The sequence below is a fragment of the Pleuronectes platessa genome, chromosome 18 (assembly GCF_947347685.1).
Source record: "Pleuronectes platessa chromosome 18, fPlePla1.1, whole genome shotgun sequence".
Taxonomy (NCBI): domain Eukaryota; kingdom Metazoa; phylum Chordata; class Actinopteri; order Pleuronectiformes; family Pleuronectidae; genus Pleuronectes; species Pleuronectes platessa.
The window spans coordinates 8,054,271-8,076,667 of NC_070643.1; the positions used below are offsets into that span (position 1 = coordinate 8,054,271).

General features: G+C 39.0%; 1 protein-coding gene across 1 annotated transcript; it reads right to left on the bottom strand.

Moving 5' to 3' along the window:
• Window positions 1–5,574: 5,574 nt before the first annotated feature.
• LOC128461993 (eukaryotic translation initiation factor 4 gamma 3-like) lies at window positions 5,575–8,166 on the bottom strand. The gene is made up of 6 exons (XM_053447210.1): window positions 7,942–8,166; window positions 7,561–7,796; window positions 7,371–7,447; window positions 6,598–6,679; window positions 6,337–6,477; window positions 5,575–5,807 (listed from the first exon to the last, which is right to left on the bottom strand). The coding sequence occupies exons 2-6, from the start codon at window positions 7,640–7,642 to the stop codon at window positions 5,626–5,628; spliced, it is 564 nt and encodes a 187-aa protein (XP_053303185.1). The 5' UTR covers window positions 7,643–7,796; window positions 7,942–8,166; the 3' UTR covers window positions 5,575–5,625.
• Window positions 8,167–22,397: the final 14,231 nt, after the last annotated feature.

Genomic DNA, 22,397 nt, shown 5'->3' on the forward strand with positions numbered 1-22,397 from the left:
GACGGTGGCTGGTTAGAGCCAGTATTAATTTTGGCAGCTATTTTTGATTTAGTCTTAGTCTTAGTCTTTTGACGAAAATGCATATTAGTTTAGTCACATTTAGTCATTTTTATTCTTCTTAGTTTTAGTCTAGTTTTAGTCGACGAAAACTAATTACATTTTAGTGTAGTTTTAGTCACATTTAATAGCCACATTAAACTCCTTTTCTTCCCTTCTCAGGCCCTGGGACCCTGTGTTGTGTCTAAAACTGCAAAATAGTCTAGCTTGCAGTACTTAGGTTGTCCATTAGATATCCCTACCAGCATAGGTCTATAGCAGGGGTCGGCAACCTTTACTTTCAAAAGAGTAATTTTGCCCCCTTTTCCCCAAATAAAATTTGTCTGGAGCCGCAAAACATATTTGATAACAAAGCTAATAAAGTTTAATATAAAGTTATACTCTTCTAAACTATAGTTTGTTGCATTTAAGAAAATATAGAATGACAATAAAGAAAAACTCTTGACATTTTATTGCTATTTGTACCTGTTACAACAAAGGAAAACACAGAACACTTATAATATATATTTAGTTTTAAATGTGAAAACAAAAAGTGAGAGCAGGTCAGACTGGAGGCGAACACAGATACTGAAGCTCGGTACAAACCAACTGCAGCTTCTGCTCTGATCAAGAAGCTGCTGCGCTGATCTCTGATCAGCTGAGACCAGAGAAACTCTGTGTTTTCACTGTTTCCACTGTTAAGAAGCATCTTCACATGGACGAGCTCAGATCTTGTGTCTCTGAGCGAGTATGCGGGGAGGGGGGCGGAGCCTCGGGACCGGTGCGCTATCTGGGGCGCACACACACACACACACACACACACAGACACACTCACTCGCCCGCTCCTGATACTTCATGACGGCCTGATACGATGATGTTTAAATAAATTATTATGACTTAGTCAACCACCAACATTTTCGTCTCGTCTCGTCTCGTCAACGAAAGTTAAAACAGATTTAGTCATAGTTTTTATTTTCAAATAATCGTTTTCATTTTGTCTTCGTCTCGTCTTCGTCATTGAAAAAAGCTCGTTAACAAATATTTTTCGTCATCGATACTGGTTAGAGCCCTGACGGCATGTGTGTACGGTCACATACGGTTATAACAAACTTTCATAACGGCGCTAGCGTCCTAGCCACCATGCTAACTACGGCGGTAACTGTGCAAAAACCCGCTGTCACGACTTTAATTCCACGGCTATCATGACACTGTTTCTCAAAACAACGACAGGTTAGAAGCAAATACTTGGTAGTAGTTAGTTACACTGTAAAATCTTAACAAAACGGTAATTTTCTGGCAGCTGGGGCGCCAAAAAAATACCGTGAATTGACAGAAAATGACTTTCTCATAAAAATACAGTTATTTTCCGTAATTAATTATTAATTACATTTTATAGTTGTAATTTAACATTTAGTCTCTACATTTAACATATAGAGACATTTAACAACTTTCAGGTTGTTTTTTAACGTTTAATTAGAAACATTTTTACATTTTAAAACAATGAAATTATCTATAAATATGGTAAATACACGTTGTAATGCGAATAATAGTGCGCAAATTTACAGAAATGTATTGTTATTAGTTGGTTTTAATTACATTATTTTATGTAAAGAGGTTGTATAATAATGTATATTTGATGTAATATAACAGTATCTGATACACAAAATAACTTCATTCATCTTTTAAAACATGTCAAAAAAACATCTACAATTTCCCGTTCTCAGTATTTTTAATTAACCTAACGGGTAACCATTGTTACAGCAAAATTCAAAAATCAATTAAATTAAAATGACTTGTTCTGAAACAAAAAAACTAAAAAACAAAAGCTGTCTTTTGAAATCGTATTATAAGGCCTCTGTATTGTTAATGAGGGCGGAGGTGGTCTGCAACATTTTTTAGATTTTCAAGTGGGCCCTGAGTTGACAAAGTTTGGGAACCCCTGTACTAATCATTACAGCACTTGAGCAGTGCTCAGTTTTATGTGCATTATACATCTTATTTTGATATATTAAATTTAGGGATGTCCGATAATATCGGTCGGCCGATAATATCGGCCGATATTAGCCTATTTTTTTAATATCTGTTCATATCGTTATCGGATTTTCCACCGATAATGAAAACCGATTATAATGCCTGGGTTGTGCTGCCGCTGCTGCTTGTTGGGTCCTGACATTTACCGGCGCGCAATTGATGACATCAACAAACCGCACCTGGAACCAAAACAACAACAGAAGAGTGTGGTTAGTGTGGCTAACAGGTTGCCCGCTAGTTGCTTCACAAAATGTCTGCGGTCTGGAATTTTTTTAACGTTTCACCTGCGGATAGCAGATTTGCGGTTTGTAAAGATTGTGAGGCGCATGTCATGCGAGGGGGGAGCAAGGCTTCGTCATTCAACACTTCGAATTTAATCTGTCACATTAAGAAGAACCACCCCGAGGCACACGAAGCGTTTTTGCAGCAAAGTAAGGCAAAACAACAACGAGGAAAGGACTCCCTGCAGAAAACAACGCAACTGTCGCTCAAACAGTCAGCAGAAAAAAAAATGAAATACAACAAGGAACACCCGAGAGCGAAAGCTATCAGCCAAAAAATCATGGAGTGCATTGCACTGGATAATCAGCCGTTTTCAATCGCGCAAGACGCCGGATTCAGCAAACTTGTGGAGTTCCTCGAGCCGCGCTTTGCCATGCCCAGTCGCAAGTATTTCTCTGATGTTTGCCTCCCCGAGTTGTACAGTGTTGTTTATGAACACGTCGAGAAGCTAATTTCTGATGCTGTAGCCATTAGCTTCACGACAGATATCTGGTCTTCAAGCGTTAGCCAGGTTAGCATGCTGAGCTTGACGGCTCAATGGCTGGACCCGGACTTTAAGCTCGTCAAGACTGTGCTTCATTCTCAAGAGTGCCGTGGGTCTCACACGGCACAAGCGATCACATGTGCCTTTGAAAAGATGTTTGAAACATGGAAAATCTCCAAGGAGAGGGTGCATGTAATAGTTCGGGACAACGCACGCAACATGGCTAAAGCTACGTCGGAGTTTGGTGTGCTAAGTCTGCCCTGCATGGCACACACCTTGCAGCTGGCAGTGAACGGAGGTGCCCTGTCTCAACGCAACATAGCAGATGCTCTGGCTGTGGGTAGACGTGTGATAGGCCACTTCAAACACTCACCACTGGTGAGGATGAGAATTAGAGCACTTTAAGTCGTTGCACTCTAATTTATGTTTGCTTCTTTCAAGTGAAGCTGTTTTTAGTTTTGTGCCTTTTTTATTTGCACATTTTTTGTTATTCATTATGAAAGAGAGGGCAGAAAGAAACGGTTTATATTTGTAATGATTGTTTTAGCCAAGTTATGGACAGTTACATATGGCCCATCAATCTTTCAGCATCATTTTCTGGACAAAAGGAGAACTTTGTTTACTACTCTGGAAGGTTTGAACTGAACTGTGTGCCTTTCTTGTTTTTATTGCACACCACATTAATATTACAGGTTGTGTTTTTGCTCATGTTTAGCAGGGCTGATTGAGCCCAGTTTATATTTTAAATTGACAAATACTGTATTAGTCCAAGTAATGGGCTAAGGACTGAGTCTGTCTCTAGGCTATATCTTTGCACTTTTCTTTCCTTTGTGTGCACTTTACCTCATTCCAAAAGTGTTGTTTGTTGTACCTCATAGAAATTTGTTTTCAGTAGGCTGTCCTACACTACACATGTTTACTTTAAATGCTGTATGAAGTTGTACAGGACAACAATGTTGTTGTTTTGTTTTTTTACAATTTGTGAAGAAATCAGATTTGTCCTAGTTGTAATGGGCATTGTCAGGATGATCTCAGGAAAAGTATGATGATCCAATCTGTTGACAAAATGTTAATAAATATGGAACTTTTCCATAAGTTGAAGTAGTTTCCTTATTTTTTTATAGACAATGTATGGCAGAAAATAATGTGATGGGACCTAAAATTAGTCTGGGGGAAAAAACGCCTGCATATGTATATCGGTATACCATATCGGTTGAAATCGGTATCGGAAATTAAGAATTTGGAGAATATCGGCTATCGGATATCGGAAAAAAGTCAATATCGGACATCCCTATATTTTACTATTAATTTCTCATTAATTTTAAATGATTTCTTATTTTTTTTAATAATTTTAAAGTAGAATTTAACAGTTTACTCCCTTAAATAACAGGCAAATATTTGTGAAATTACAATACATTTGTGAACGTATTTTAACAATAAATATGTGTATTTCTAATTGAAATATCGTGGGTGTACCTGTGTTTTCACAGTTACAGTAATTTCATGTTATTTTACATTTGATATGTAAAATCTCTATGTCTATTTTTGTAAATGTAATGGTATTTAAAAAATACAGAAGAAATCTGTAAAATAAAAAATAAAGTTCTGTTATATTACGTTTTTTTTTTACAGTGTAGTTAAAGACCAGTTGTGTCCTCTGACTTCAGGGTGAGTAGAGTGTGTCTCTCAGGTTCCCACTGACTCAATGAACCACAAACACACTTTGAATGGAGCTTTGTGGCTGATCCTGGACGTGTGTTCTCGTAGAAACAGAGCACAGCGTCACCGACCATCTGGAGGGAAAGAACCTCATTGGCTGTCTCTGACAGTTGTACAGTTCAAACACACAAATTATCATATTGATTCAACTCAATTAATCTGTCAGTTTATTTAATCCACTTTGAATCTGTGTGAGACATGTTGATGGTCTCATAAGTGTGTGGTTGAGTCAGCAGCTGGATCCATCAGTGGTCTCTCTACACCCGAGGCAGCTGTTTCCTGAAGTGTGCCAACTCCCTCTGGAGAATAGTCGACTGCTGCTGGAGTCAAGGATGATCATCAAACTCTGCTCTGTTCAGACTTGACTGGAAATAAAAAGCTGATTTTAAAACTGACAAAACAAACTGAGCCCATGTGAAACTTTTATGTCCATTTACACTCAAACTGGTTTGAAACAAGTTTAATCTTCAGATCCAGAGTCTCTTTAATGTGTGTGTGTTGAGGTCAGGGGTCAGAGCTCAGGATCTATGGTCCCTCAGGCTCTGTGAGTGAGTTTCCTCTGGTTTCACACACCCGGTCCTTTCAATACTTTCCCTGACACAACAATACAAGTGTGTCCTGTTGTACGTCACGTTACAGACAATGTGTGGCCTCTTCAAAGCCTCAATTCAAACCTTTCACATTAAAACACTGTTTTCACTGAATGATGCTGCAGTAAAATTTGGATTTGAAATGTACATGTTCTCCTTTGGTTTTGTTGATTTCACTCAGTGCAGATAAAGAGTCTGAACTTCATCAAACATCTTAATGCAACAACACTGAGTTTGACTAAAGTCTCAATAAACTGTAGATTAATGACACAGTCTCTCCTCAGGCGACATGTGATCTGATCTGTGAGGATTTAAATTCACTGTAAAAATCTTTTATCATGGAAGTGAAATGAATTCATAAAAGCACATGTGATTGTCTCTTTTTCTTCATCATAAACATGAGAAATATAACGAAATGACGAGGAAACTTCATTTTCATCTGACACTTTGTTTATTCAAAGAGAACACATGCATCTTTTTCAATCAATTATCTTCTGACTCCTGCTCCGCCTCCCGCAGCCAGGTGAAGAATGCCGTTACAGACTGAAGGGCCACGCCTTTACCCAGCTGCTCGGCTGAGTCTTTGCTTGTCCCCCAGCTGTAGAACGGGTCCTCGGAGATGACGTCCCCGTCATACATACAGTCAAAGAAAATCCGGAGGAGGTCTGGAGAACAAATACATGTCAGTCATCGTTTCAGCTGTGACGAAACGGAAATAAATCACAGTTTTCTGTGAGGTGAGACCAATTCCTAATCTTATCAATTCAATTAATGCGATTTGTAAATAGATAAGAAACAAAAAATGGATGGATATGACATTACTGAAGACGGGGATTGTGTTTTGCAAAAGTGATTTGGAGTCGGAGTGATGTTCCTCGAATGAACAAATCAAGTTAATGTCAGTGGAGAACAAATTTGAGATACAAAGTTTGAATCAAAATTGTTCCAAATGTCCTTAAAGTAAAATAGAAAATCTACAATTCCCTATAACAAGGCGAAGTTCCTCTGCTGATGACAATCATGTGACAAGAAGCAAAGCTCCAGAGAAGCTACTAAATGGACCTTTTAGTGAGATTTAACTATTACACTTGTTTGATCACAGCTGAGAACTTGTTACACAGTTTGTTCTTAAGAAACAAAGAAAAAGGATCATGTGTGAGTTTCATTTGGAGAGAACCCTGATGCAGAACTTACTTGGAGGCTGATGGAGGGTGACGATCAGTGCCTGAAGTGAGTGAAGCGCATGCAGCTGTTGCTCAGTGTCTGAGTTGCGGTACTTGAATACAGGCAAACTCTTCTGAAAGAGTGCCATGTCCACTCCACACTTGCTGTTATCTGCACAGTGAAGCAGGAGGCAGAGTAAATTCATTCGCTCGGCAGACAGTAAATATTGTTATCAGCGGTGCGATTTGAGCAGAGCAGAGGAGTCTCTGCTCCGGCTGGTGGAGAGCTTACCTTTCGCTGCTGCCTCGCACACAGCCGTCATCAACTCCCTCAGGAAGGGAGACGAGCTCATCCTAGATTCATCCAGGTTCTCCTGAGAAACAGAGAACAGAGGAGGAGGAGTAAAAACACAGCGTCTGTCAACTTCACAAGAATCAGCTCAGAAGTGTTGACACCGAAGAGCAGTAAACACGAAGCCCTTTTCAGAGAGGATCTGAGCGCGAATGGCCCAATGAAGAACCCGTGGAGAGAATTTGCCAAAGAAATGAAGTGGAGATTTAGAAAAGTACTGTTAGAAGAGTACTGTTTTCTATGAGTGTGTCATTTGGTTGAGCTTGATTGAATTTAGGGAGACTGTTGGGCCTCAGAGGAGGTACGTGCTCTACTGAGTGCTTCTGGTTTGAATTATTATTTATATCTACCTGATTTTGGTGCAAGTTCAAAGTATGTAGATGTGTAATGAACGTATCTCTGGTCTTAAACTGGAGCTTATGTTTTCATTTGTTTAGTTAGTTTGTCCGCAGGATTAATCAAAAACTACTGAAGTGATTCCCATGAACGTTTGTGGATCCAGGGAGGAAACTGTAACATTTTGGAGCACAGGTGGATCCAGGAATTGTTTTGATGAGATCTTACCAACAGTCGTGGACCAACATTAGCTTCAAGGTCCAAATTATAATTATATTCAGTTACTTTACAATGAGGTGTAACTCAGCCCCACTCCGTCTGCCATTCAGGATTTTTACCACTAACTCGCAGAGGGTGGTTGATGTCACTTTTCATACCTTCACACATTTGAAGATCTGCTCTTCACTGGCGATGTCCTCCAGCACGATCTTCTCCTGAGACAGAGCAGGTTTCTCTGTGAAGGCAAATAAACAAACACAGTCACAACAGTGTGATTAATGGCAGAGAGTGAATGTGTCGATATTATTGTCTTGTCTGTCCGGTGTTGGGCAGCGACGTGCGTCTCACCAGGCTCTGGGACTCTGCGCTCTTGCTCTGATTCGTCTTCGGTGACACTCGGTCTCCGTGGCACGACTCCCTCTTTGTCCATATCTTCTGGCGGGTCCACCGGGGCTGGACTCTCCAGCAGCTCCTCTGAAGTGCTTCCCCTGGTGAACCGTTCAGGCTGAGACGATGGCTGCGCAGCGCTCAGCGGCTTGTCGCCGCGCTTTCCGCGCTTTCTTCCCTTTCTGCCTGTGCTGCGACTGGGGGGGGGACGAATAAACAAAGAGTCAGGAAGGATGTCAGTGTAAATGAGAAACTCTGAATATAAAGCTTTTCAACCAATTTGGAACGAACTACAAATTATTATCACTGCCCTTAAAATCACACAGGGTTGTCATCTCATACCTTGACCTGGCGTCAGAGTCTGTGTTTTGTGGAGGAGCGGTGGAGGGTTGAGGTGAGGGGCTGGACTGCAGCCCTGAGAAGCGGTTGAGGCCCGCAGAGATGAAACGTTATAAGAGAGATAAGTGAAAAATAACAATTGTGGATGATCAGAGTCAAGGTCCAGTCATTAAGAGGAAGATGCTTCACCTGACTCCGTATACAGGATATGCTGTAAGTTACTGTTTTATATCAGGGTTTCTTCAAGTTCAATTTAAAACCTTTTTAAGAACATAACGAAGGAAATTCTCGTAAAATGTAATAGATATACTATCAGACTCCCAGATTTCTAACAGGCTTAATATCTGAGATGAATCAGTGACAACTACAGCTAAACAGAGCAGAACAGTGGAAACATTGTGAAGTGTGTGACACCCTTCCATCGTTAAGTGTTGTAGTATGAACTCCAAACAGTTACAAGACTCCTGATCAGCAGGTCATGTAGTGTGAACTGCACAGTGATCCGACAGCTTTAAAAGTCATGTGGTGTGACCTCACCTGAGTCACTGGCCTTGGCTCCTTCACTGCTAGCCTTCACCAATGTGACTTGAGCCTGTGGGCCAAGCTGAATCTTCTCGTCCATTTGAGGCTGCAGAAAGAGAAGCGATTATGATCACTCGTCAGATTTCCAGCAATAAACACTACAGATGACAATAGTAGAAAATCTGAAAGGAAAAGTCTAAAGATTTAGATTGAAATCTACAGTTGGTTTTGCACTCTTCCATGTTCTCAAAATGTCCAGCAGAGGGAGAACTAAGCTTCTTTCCAAAGCACTGTCTGAATTCTGCAATGCCCAATGTTAAGCAAGGACAAGTCCCAACCACATTACTGCATCCATACCATACGTTCATTGTATTTTGTAAACATGAGGTGACCCATCGGCTTAGTGAACAAGTGTGCTCCCTGTTCTACACTGAAACATGTCAGAGTGCATCCAGCAGGCAGAGATCCCACAAAGTCTGTTTTCCTTCTATTCTGCAGTACCTCATGTGTCCTTTGTGCCACCTTTGCACTGCCGAACATGTAAACTACAGTGATGCAGATCAGATGGGAGCAGGGAGAGTTTGTACAAACAGCCCGGTTGTGACGATTCCAAAGATTAATCATAAACAGTTATGGGACCCGAGTTCTCCAATCCTAACCCTATGTACGGTTTTCCAGCTAGAGAACAGAAACCACGGTTGAGGAAGTCTGAGACTAAAATGGAAAAACATTTAGATCAGCTTCATTAAATGTTCAAGACGAACTGGTCACAACACGAACAACGATCTCACCACTTTATCTTAATTACAAAGCTTGGGCGTGAGGAGGAGGCATGAACAAATCGACACCAATGCCCCTGTTATCAGTGTTTTATCAGTAATAAGTAGAAAATCTAAGAAACTTGTTTACCAATATCTGTATGAATCTTAAAATATTAAATGTTTGTGATTATACAGCAGAATCTTAACAAGTCCTGATTCTGCTTTAGGTTCCAGCTTTACTTCAAATGTTGGTTCAAATCTCTCGGATCAAACTATCATTAATCAAAATTTCAGCTCAAGTAATCTAAATGTTTGAGGTCTGTAGCCAATTCTCCAGATTTTACCCAGAGGTCACATCTGACAATGATTTAAGTTTCCATGGAACACCACCAGTTACCACATGGTAATTGTTTGTCATTGTTTTTGTGATTCCAATGTAGAAATATGAGCAAATCAACTATGAGGGACAGAAAGTAAATAGCAGCTTCATGTCTCCTGTATGCAGTGCATTTGTACAATCCTCACAGTAGAAGGTAAGAAAAAGGTAGAAGGTTAAGATCTGTGTTTAAGACTCGGACAGCTTGTCTCACCTTGGAGAACGTTGGGCTCTTGTTGAGGTCGGTGGCCCTGCTGTTCTTCTCCATGGGCACAGTGTTGCCCGGCTCCTCTCTCTGTACGCCGTGATCGCTCTGCTCACTTGGATCTATGGAGACACACCCACACAAAAAACATAAACACAAACAAACAGGGAAATACAGGTTTAAGATTAGTTCACAGGAAATACAGTGGAGTCAAACGGCTGTGAAAGTGGCAGACAGAGTGACATCTCTGACTGTTTCTGTGGCATGCTGCGTTACAAGATGAAATATTAAAGCTCAGCTAGCAGATGGGAGGGAGGGGGCCTCCTGTCTGCTGTTGGGAACAATATCATCTCTGCAGGCTACAGGGACAGGAGGTCTACAGACTGGCTTCCTGAGTCACTATAGCTCTGTCAATGTGATTCTAAACCTTCAAGAGAATTTAGACTGCAGGCCTGACCTGGCTGTTTCTTGGTCTCTTTGGAGAGGAGTTGCTGCTGCACTTTTCTCGCCTCCTCCTGCTCTTCATTCTTTTTCACCTTGTGGCTCAGATCAATGGTTTCTTGACCCTGGTCGGGTCCTGTGGACACCCAGTTGTGCTGAAGAAAAAAAAATGTACAGAACCACAATGACTTCAAACCTGAATCAGACAGATCTTTAGTGTAAAACAGATTTCTTTGCTCTTTATCTTTGACAGATCAGAGAATTTAGGAGCATGTGTGGGTTTGATCACACTGTGCTAGATACATTTTGGCATAAACAGAAGAATCAGTCAATCACAGAGGAATATTCTAATGACTGAGGACACACTGATTAATTCATTAAAGATCAATAGTCATCTCTTCCTCTTCAGGTTTCTTCCATTTTTCCCTGTTCATTGTTTCTATGGGATTTTCTTACATTTCTTTGCCATGATCTATGTATCTATCTTCATCAGTCCTTCTAAAAAGCGTTAGATCTCCTTAAGAACAGCAGTGTAGATATTCGTTAAACAGAATATGACCAGAATACATGGTATCATGTTGAAATAAATCTCTGTGGTAAAATCCATCTTACTTTGTAGAATTTGACTGTTTGACTCTTTACAATTGTACAAATGAAATTGTGCAAATGAAAGAAAAATCACGAAGACCCACTCACCAATCTCAGGTCTATAACGTCCTGCAGCATCAATCGTACACGAGTGCACATCTTCCCCTCTCTGATGATTTTTTTAATCTTGTAAAAATACTGATTCATCCGAGGCTGGTGAGACACAGAGGGAGAGAGACGGTTCATTTGAGACATGAAGTTAATGTTCAGCACGTCTCCATTCAATCTACCAGACAGCAGGTTGTAGACATTATTATTCTACAGAGTTGACCAATTGTCCAGTTTATCACTTGGAACAGTCCTGACCGCCCGAGATGAAACCGGAACATTTCATCAACAGCAGCATGAAAACCGTAATAGCCAAAAACAAACGGATGCAATTCACTGTAACTGTATTCACATCACATCTTTATCCCTGAAAACAACGCATTTCTCTTAATATTTAATTTTGGAAATGGAAACCAGCCGCATATTATTCTGTAGATTATATTCCAAGCTTTCAATCTGTAGCCCTTCAGACCTTTCTAAGACCGTAATAAAATAAATTTAAGATTTATGTCAAATTAACTATCACCAGCTCACCTTGGTCTCCTCCAAGTCATAGTCCTTTCCGATGGTGGTGAGCAGGCTGCACAGACACTCTAAAGACACGTTGTCTTGTTTCTGCAGCAGCTTGACCACGCAGTCATGCATGACGGGCGCCTTTAGCTTCTTGAGCTTGAACAGTTCGCCGAGGAACTTGAAGTAGCCAATGGAACGCCGCCGGATAATATCCTTGGCCTCCTGTAGCTCTAACAGGAGTCGGTGACGATCCTTCTAATGGGACCAAGAAAACAAACCTCTTGAACAGAGTTGAAACAGAAACTAAAAGACGTTTCGGTAAAGATCCGGTGTCACACTTACCCGTGCAGCAGAGTCCAGCTCCTTCTGCTTCATCCTAATTACCACATCATCTTCGTTGTCTTTCTCGAACTCCTTCTGACAACGTCTTAGCAGCAGCTTGATAAAGCTCACTGTGCTATTGGGTTCATCAGGAATTGGCACTTTGAGCTGCACATGAACAGTAAGTGGAATGAATTCAGTAGAGAACATAAGAATTAAAATAAAATTAGTAATGAACTAACCCTGAAAAAACAGGAGTTTTCTGCGGGTTTAACATTTGTTTTTATATATCGAAAAATTAACGTTTTCGTATCTGGATTATTTAGATTTTAATGACTGATATATATTTAGGGTTATTTAATCAAATGATGGCAGACAGAAAATGTAATAGTTTCTCTAGAACTCTTGTTAATAGAATCCATAATTAAGGATATGAACGTTTAATAAATTGTGTTTTAAAGGATTATTTGTTACTGATTTTCAAACTCCTTAATAAATAGTGTGTGTCGTCTGGTGTAGACTCTAGAGGCATCAAGAGAACAAAACCTCATCATCACACTGTACTGAATTGTGTTGCTTTTCACAGCATTATTCTGCATCAAGGCCGAGCTGAATATGAACCAATTGATCCATTTACTGCACAAACATTTAACAAGTTGTGGACTGAATATTGAGACACTGTGTGCACACCCCTCCAATAGATGGTTAAAAGTTAACTTATCCTCCATCGTTTTTTTGCATCTGATGAATGCGGCAAATTACGAAAAAGTTATATTTATGTACTGCTCTAAATCCAATTCAAACAACTACATTACAAACACAAGACTCTCTTGTTCCAAAGTCGACACACTTCTCTGCTCAACTAGGTGAACTGCTTACCTCGGCGAGGCAGCTACACATGTTCCCGTAGTCCACCGATAAGCTGGGCTCGTCGATGGCTTTCTCAAAAACCAGGTCCACGACTCCTTTGAGCTGCTCCTCCGTGTCGATGGTCACGTCCGTCACCTTCTTCACCAGCATGTTGAACTTCTCAGGCGTCCGCTTGTCCAGGATAATGCGGACCTTCTTGAACAGGTCCTGAGGGGAATAGGTCATAACAGGTACTTAAACTCTGAGGTCATCAAGCACAAAGACCAATCCCTCGCTCCACATGAAAAACTAGTCCTGTTGTAAAGCTACTAGTAATACGGAAATTAAATACTCACAATGATTTTCCTATATTTACAGATTTAAACAACAATTTTTCTGGAATTTCCAATACTTTGAAAATCTTCCATCGCCAAAACTAACATTAATTATCAGAAAAGTCTGTATATGTAATTTCTATATTTACAAATACTGCTTTGTTATTACCATGACTCAATATCTGTTAAATTAGCCAAAATAACGGATTTTCAATTCCAGTGTTTAAGTTTGTGTGAGTTTCATAAGTAAGGCAACATAAATATAATTTAGGTTACCCTCTCTTACACTGCCTTACTGAAAAACTTGGGCGTGAGGAGGAAGCATGAATGAATGTACACAAATGCCCCTGTTATGAGTGTTTTATCAGTAATAAGTAGAAAATCTAAGAAACTTGTTTACAAATATCTGTATAAATCATAAAATATTAAATGTTTCTGATTATACGGCATAATCTTAACAAGTCCTGACTCTGCTTTAGGTTCCAGCTTTAATTCAAATGTACATTTCAAATCTCTAAAATCAAACTATCATTAATCAAAATTTCAGCTCAAGTAATTTAAATGTTTGAGGTCTGTAGCCAATTCTCCAGATTTTACCCAGAGGTCAATTCTGACAACGATTTAAGTTTCCATGGAACACCACCAGTTACCACATGGTAATTGTTTGTCATTGTTTTTGTGATTCCAATGTAGAAATATGAGCCAATAAACTATGAGGGACAGAGAGTAAATAGCAGCTTCACGTCTCCTGTATGCAGTGCATTTGTACAATCCTCACAGTAGAAGGTAAGAAAAAGGTAGAAGGTTAAGATCTGTGTTTAAGACTCGGACAGCTTGTCTCACCTTGGAGACCTTTGGGCTCTTGTTGAGGTCGGTGGCCCTGCTGTTTTTTTCCATGGGCACAGTGTTGCCCGGCTCCTCTCTCTGTACGCCCTGATTTCTCGCCTCCTCCTGATCTTCAGTCTTTGCCACCTTGTGGCTCGGATCAATGGTTTCTTGACCCTGGTCTGGTCCTGTGGACACCCAGTTGTGCTGAAGAAAAAAAAATGTACAGAACCACAATGACTTCAAACCTGAATCAGACTGATTCTGTAGTGTTAAACAGATTTCTTTGCTCTTTATCTTTGACAGATCAGAGAATTTAGGAGCATGTGTGGGTTTTATCACACTGTGCTAGATACATTTTGGCATAAACAGAGGAATCAGTCAATCACAGGTTTCTTCCATTTTTCTTTGGAATTTTCTTACATTTCTTTGCCATGATCTATGTATCTATCTTTATCAGTCCTTCTAAAAAGCGTTAGATCTCCTTAACAACAGCAGTGTAGATATTCGTTAAACAGAATATGACCAGAATACATAGTATCATGTTGAAATAAATCTCTGTGGTAAAATCCATCTTACGTTGAAGAATTTGACTGTTGGACACTTTACAATTGTGCAAATTAAAGAAAAATTGTAAAGACCAACTCACCAATCTCAGGTCTATAATGTCCTGCAGCATCAACCTTATGCGAGATGAAATCTTTCCCTCTCTGACGATTTTTTTAATTTGGTTGAAATACTGATCCATCTGAGGCTGGGGAGACACAGAGGGAGAGAGACGGTTAATTTGAGACTTGAAGTTCATGTTCAGCATGTCTCCATTCAATCTACCAGACAGCAGGTTGCAGATATTATTATTCTACAGAGTTGACCAATTGTCCAGTTTATCACTTGGAACAGTCCTGACCGCCCAAATTGAAACCGGAACATTTCATCAACAGCAGCATGAAAACCGTAATAGCCAGAAACAAACGGAAAGTAAATAGGATATAGGAAACTAAAAAATGTAGCAGAAATATATTTCATTAGGAAGCAAAATAGGGAAGTTTGGAGTATATTTAAGTTTCCATGGTCAGAAGGTGTTGTTTGACGGGTGACTGGTATAAGATGAGGATCAAATCACACTTGACAGTGCAGCCGAGAGAGAGAGAGAGAGAGAGAGAGAGAGAGAGAGAGAGAGAGAGAGAGAGAGAGAGAGAGAGAGAGAGAGAGAGAGAGCAGAAATGCCAGGGGATCGTTCATGTCTCTCCACGTATCTGAGGACTCCGGCTGAAACCAGCTGGGAGTCACCAAGTGAGGCAGAGTGGGGACACTGAGGGGATATTCCCGTTTCCACATAACTTTCTTGTAAGCAGTTGCTGTGGGATTGAATCACACCGGAACTTTTCTCTTTTATGTCTTGGAAACTGTGTCCTTGTAAATCAGAATCACCTCTTAAATCACTTATTTGTCACGTGCAGAAGAATACATCTTGGTGGGATGAAAGCAGAGACATGAACTGATCTTCGGCTGCACTAATGTCAAAAACACTGCTATCAAAAAGTTCAAATCACATCTTCATCCCTGCAAACAATGCATTTCTCTTAATATTTAATTTTGGAAATGGAAACCAGCCGGATATTATCCTGTAAATTATATTCGAAGCTTTCAATCTGTAGCCCTTCAGACCTTTCTAAGACCGTAATAAAATAAATTTAAGATTTATGTAAAATTTACTACCACGAGCTCACCTTGGCCTCCTCTAGGTCCATGACCTTGCCGATGGAGGTGAGCATGCTGCAGAGACACTCGAAAGACTCTTCGTCCTTGTTGTTCAGCAGCTTCACCACGCAGTCATGCATCACGGTTGCCGTTTGCATATTGATCTTTAACAGTTCGCCGATGAACTCGAAGTTGCCAATGGAGAAGTCGGTCACGATCCGTCTAATGGGACCCAGGAAAAAAACCTCTTGAACAGAGTTGAAAACTGAACTAAAAGACGTTTCGCTGAAGATTCGGCGTCAGATTTAAGTCAGGTAAGTCAGGCTTGAAACAATCATTGAAACATTTAGTGTAGCCAATGACACTGACACCATATGCAGATCTAGCTGCTTTCAGACATGTACATGATAACTGAAATGTCTGTGTCAGTTGCTACGGACACTGTCTGGAACTTTTCCAACCGGTTCTTAAGGAAAATGTGCAGAAATGTTGATGATGTTTCTAACAGGCAATGGACACAAAAGTGAGAAGAGATGTAATAGACGTGGAGGATGCCAACAAAGATGTAAAGATGTAACATTATATACATTTTCCAACAAGTTTTATCAATAACCAGGAAATAATTTGTGGATCAGGGCTTCAAATCAGAGACTTTAGGCCCCTTGTGGAGCCTTTTTGCATGCAGGTACCATCAGACTGATATGATGACGATTGTGGAAGAAGAGAGCATGGGGGGAATATAATTGGGTAAATTACCTGATGATGCTTCTGTACCGGCTGGGTAGCAATCTGGTGGGTTGTGAGGAGATGTTCAGCAATGAGGTGGAGAAGGAGTGATGACAACATAAAGGTCAGAGGAACAACATGGCACATTATAGGACATAGTGCATCACTCAGGAGCAAAAATCTGCCTTTAACCCTTTGATACACAACATCGGTCATTATTTCGACCGATGTTGAAATAATGGCCGATGTAATTAAAACTACAATTGGAGTTTTAAATGTAAATATCTTTGCAATAAATTCATTTCATCATTCAGACTTCCAGGAATTCTTCAACTAACTTGTTTTTGATCATCACAAACTCTTATTTTTCATTTGTCCTTTTTTCTTTTTTTTAATAAAAATCATTTTTGTGTCACTATCCTTCTAAAGCACAACATGGGTCAAAAATGACCCATATTCATTTCACATGTTATTTCATGAATGGCTGTGCTTCTTTGCTATATCTTTTAAAATCTATTTATTTCATTATTTAATATTACAAAGTATTCATTAAAATATCTTGTTTTTGATTACCACATATCATTATATTCATTTTCTCAGTCTTCATTTTTGAACTAAAGTAGTGTTTGTATTACTTCATCAAGTTTACACACATGGGTAAAAAATATCCCATGTATGCAATTGTGAATTTGATAGGAACCTTTGATTTGTAAATGTTTCTAGTTAGGAACATGTTTCAAGTGGACAACTTTTCACATGCCACACTTGTCAGAACTACTTGTCAGAACTAAACGGGCTGCTTTTGCACATCTGATTCATGTAAGTCTTATTTTACAAGTGTCTATCTAAGAAAATATTTAATATCTTGTGAAAAGATAACTGCACGTAACATTTGAACATTACTTTCCTCTACTGGTGTGTAAGAGTTTGCTAATAATACAGGGAGCTAGACAATAACATGATATCAATATTTATCGTATTATAATTCTCATCAATAACTGAATAACTAAAGTCAGTCCCTTATATCTTTGTCTTCTGACACTGGGAAAAGCTGCGGTTTCACAGACAAAGAGGCGGATCCAGGGAGTTTTTTTTGTCACTGTCTTTTGACATTGGAATTTTTTTAAGTTTTACCAATAACCAGGGATAATTTGTGGATCAGGGCTTCAAATCAATGACTTTAAGCCCCTTGTGGAGCCTTTTTTGCATGCAGGTACCATCAAACTGATATGATGATGATGGTGGAAGAAGAGAGCAGGGGGGGGGAATATAGTTGGGTAAATTACCTGATGATGCGTCTGTCTCAGTAGCAATCTGGTTGGTTGTGATGAGATGTTCAGCAAGGTGGTGGAGAAGTAGTGATGCCAACACAAAGGTAAAAGGAACAAAATGGCACATTATAGGACATATACCATCACTCTGAAGGAAAAATCTGCCTTTAACCCTTTGATACACATCATGGGTCAAAAGTGACCCATGTTGTGTATCAAAGGGTACACAACATCGGTCATTATTTCGACCGATGTTGAAATAATGGCCGATGTAATTAAAACTACAATTGGAGTTTTAAATGTAAATATCTTTGCAATAAATTCATTTCATCATTCAGACTTCCAGGAATTCTTCAACTAACTTGTTTTTGATCATCACAAATTCTTATTTTTCATTTGTCCTTTTTTCTTTTTTTTAATAAAAATCATTTTTGTATCACTATCCTTCTAAAGCACAACATGGGTCAAAAATGACCCATATTCATTTCACATGTTATTTCATCAATGGCTGTGCTTCTTTGCTATATCTTTTAAAATCTATTTATTTCATTATTTAATATTACAAAGTATTCATTAAAATATCTTGTTTTTGATTACCACAAATCATTATATTCATTTTCTCAGTCTTCATTTTTGAACTAAAGTAGTGTTTGTATTACTTCATCAAGTTTACACACATGGGTAAAAAATATCCCATGTATGCAATTGTGAATTTGATAGGAACCTTTGATTTGTAAATGTTTCTAGTTAGGAACATGTTTCAAGTGGACAACTTTTCACATGCCACACTTGTCAGAACTACTTGTCAGAACTAAACGGGCTGCTTTTGCACATCTGATTCATGTAAGTCTTATTTTACAAGTGTCTATCTAAGAAAATATTTAATATCTTGTGAAAAGATAACTGCACGTAACATTTGAACATTACTTTCCTCTACTGGTGTGTAAGAGTTTGCTAATAATACAGGGAGCTAGACAATAACATGATATCAATATTTATCGTATTATAATTCTCATCAATAACTGAATAACTAAAGTCAGTCCCCTATATCTTTGTCTTCTGACACTGGGAAAAGCTGCGGTTTCACAGACAAAGAGGCGGATCCAGGGAGTTTTTTTTGTCACTGTCTTTTGACATTGTGAGATTGGAATTTTTTTAAGTTTTACCAATAACCAGGGAATAATTAGTGGATCAGGGCTTCAAATCAAAGACTGTAAGCCCCTTGTGGAGCCTTTTTTGCATGCAGGTACCATCAAACTGATATGATGATGATGGTGGAAGAAGAGAGCAGGGGGGGGGAATATAGTTGGGTAAATTACCTGATGATGCGTCTGTCTCAGTAGCAATCTGGTTGGTTGTGATGAGATGTTCAGCAAGGTGGTGGAGAAGTAGTGATGCCAACATAAAGGTAAAAGGAACAAAATGGCACATTATAGGACATATACCATCACTCTGAAGGAAAAATCTGCCTTTAACCCTTTGATACACATCATGGGTCAAAAGTGACCCATGTTGTGTATCAAAGGGTACACAACATCGGTCATTATTTCGACCGATGTTGAAATAATGGCCGATGTAATTGAACTACAATTGGAGTTTTAAATGTAAATATCTTTGCAATAAATTCATTTCATCATTCAGACTTCCAGGAATTCTTCAACTAACTTGTTTTTGATCATCACAAATTCTTATTTTTCATTTGTCCTTTTTTCTTTTTTTTAATAAAAATCATTTTTGTATCACTATCCTTCTAAAGCACAACATGGGTCAAAAATGACCCATATTCATTTCACATGTTATTTCATCAATGGCTGTGCTTCTTTGCTATATCTTTTAAAATCTATTTATTTCATTATTTAATATTACAAAGTATTCATTAAAATATCTTGTTTTTGATTACCACAAATCATTATATTCATTTTCTCAGTCTTCATTTTTGAACTAAAGTAGTGTTTGTATTACTTCATCAAGTTTACACACATGGGTAAAAAATATCCCATGTATGCAATTGTGAATTTGATAGGAACCTTTGATTTGTAAATGTTTCTAGTTAGGAACATGTTTCAAGTGGACAACTTTTCACATGCCACACTTGTCAGAACTACTTGTCAGAACTAAACGGGCTGCTTTTGCACATCTGATTCATGTAAGTCTTATTTTACAAGTCTCTATCTAAGAAAATATTTGATATATTGTGAAAAGATAACTGCACGTAACATCTGAACATTACCTTCCTCTACTGGTGTGAAAGAGTTTGCTAATAATACAGGGAGCTAGGCAATAACATGATATCAATATTTATCGTAATATAATTCTCATCAATAACTGAATCACTGAAGTCAGTCCCTTATATCTTTGTCTTCTGACACTGGGAAAAGATGCGGTTACACGGTGAAAGAGGCGGATCCAGGGAGTTTTTTTTGTCACTGTCTTTTGACATTGTGAGATAAGAATTTGTTTAAGTTTTACCAATAACCAGGAAATAATTCGTGGATCAGGGCTTCAAATCAGAGACTTTAGGCCCCTTGTGGAGCCTTTTTTGCATGCAGGTACCATCAAACTGATATGATGATGATGGTGGAAGAAGAGAGCAGGGGGGGAAATATAGTTGGGTAAATTACCGGATGATGCTTCTGTCGCGGCTGGGTAGCAATCTGATGGGTTGTGAGGAGATGTTCAGCAATGAGGTGGAGAAGGAGCGATGACAACATAAAGGTCACAGGAATAACATGGCACAGTATAGGACATAGTGCATCACTCAGGAGCAAAAATCTGCCTTTAAACCATGGGGCAACATCCTGGGAAAGCTGCAGTTCACTGACTGGCCACTAGTGGCTGGCTACAAGAAGGAGTCAATTCCTGTTGACTTCCATGTTAAAAAGCCAGACTTCCTAAACTCAAATGATTATGATCTGAAGAACTTACAGACCTGTTTTCATAACTTACAAACAATCAAAGCAAAGTATTTTGCACAATACATAACGTATTCAATAATAAATGCAATACTTTTAATGAGGAAGAACTCCATACTGTACATGCATTGTCTTGGTATTGCACAGTTTAATGTAAAACCATGTTCAAATACATATCCACAGAAAATAAGGATACAAACTTTGTTGATAAGTAACACTTCCTCTGAAATAATGCCATATTTTTATGTTTCCTGTCATTTTATTAGGGACGGACGAGCCTGAAGGACACACAGCTGCGCTGACCCTGTTCGGTCTCTTATGGCAAAGAAGAAAAATAAAACACTGGGTTCTTATCTAAAGTGTTTCAAATCTGAAATGAAAAGATATACATTGTTCTGATAAGTGTATATTTTTTAACCAACCATAATGAATATATAAATTACCTCTGTTGTCCATGACACTTAGCAATGACTGCCAACTCTAAACAGCTGCAGGCCATCTTTAGTTAAGGGAGGAAAACATGAAGTGTTGTGTAGATGAAGCTGGTGCAGGTCGTCCTCATGTTGACCAGCCTGAAGCTGCCGATCTCCACCATGTTGCTGCTGCCACAGTAAATGCTGAGGACATCAGCTGCTGCAGTGCTTCATCTAATGAAAAGAAGAAACTCACTGTAAAATAATGTTCTATGTTGTGTATGTTCCAGCAAAGACTGGTTCTTACAGTTTATTCTGTGTTCAGCAGGTGGAAACACCACCGATTTTCAAACAGAACCGATGTACTGGGATCTGGATTTGTACCCTCATGGTTAAATGCACATATTGTAGTTCGCTTTGGATAAAAGTACTGAAAGAAATAAAACATTGTACTAATAGATACAATGTCTTTCTACCTCATCCGTAATATTCAAGGTGATAATCTCCCACAGAGCTGTTGATAACAGTCCACATCAAGTCTCTCCACTTCTCTCTGTGAAAACATAATTATATAACAAAACGCCAATTAATTTGCCTGAATAATAATAATAATGAAAGCAGCTGTTGTGATGTTTCAGTGACATTTCCAATACAATGCATTATAAACCAAATGTGCTCATTATAAGATGGTTATACACCAAAGCTTTAAGAATAGACTACATGAAAATGCCTCATCAGCCAATGTCAGGGAAACCGATGGAGTCCAAAGTAAGTCACGCACCTCAAGTGATCCGGCCCTAAAACATCTGTCCCGCTGCTTTTCGTGCACTTCTTCTCCGTGCACACACGGATGACACAACGTTGGACTGGTGCCTGTGTGTGTAACTGCGGATAATGACAGGAATTGCGTTGCATCAAACTTTGACGCCGCTGTCACACCGTGTGACGAGAAATCGATCTTTGAAAAACTTTGTATCTCCATTTTGTTGTGATGACACTCATCTCAATTTGAAGTTGATCTGATAAAGTACCAGGGCTTTTTTGTGAAGATCGGTCAATGTGAACACGTTCCGAGGGTCTCGGGGTTACCGTTGAGCCATTTTGCGACACCCATTGAAAATTCCTCCAGAATACGTAAATCATTACCACTTTCTAACTTTCTGCAAATTTTGGTTAGAATTTAAATATGTTAAAGCCCTCAAAAAAACAATTAATTTGCCTGAATAATAATAATAATCCTTACAATTCCAATAGGGCCTCACATCAGTCAGTGCCTGTCAGTGCTCGGGCCCTAATTATGAGATATTGAGTCATAATAATTAAAAAGTAAGTAATTACTTTGAGATATTTAGTTAACTAAGAATTGGGCTTCCCAAGTGAGTGTATCAGCGGGAGACATTTAAACAGTTGAAAACATTGAATTCAGCAGGACTTATGGGAAAGTTTGCATAATCTAAATACACGTGCAAAAAGTTTGTTTATGTTCTGAAGTTTCGAGATGTGTCTGCCGGTGTCACTCCTGACTCACATTTGATCATCCAAAGATCAGACAACAAAAGTTGAATGAGTCTGGATTCTTCTAATGTACAACA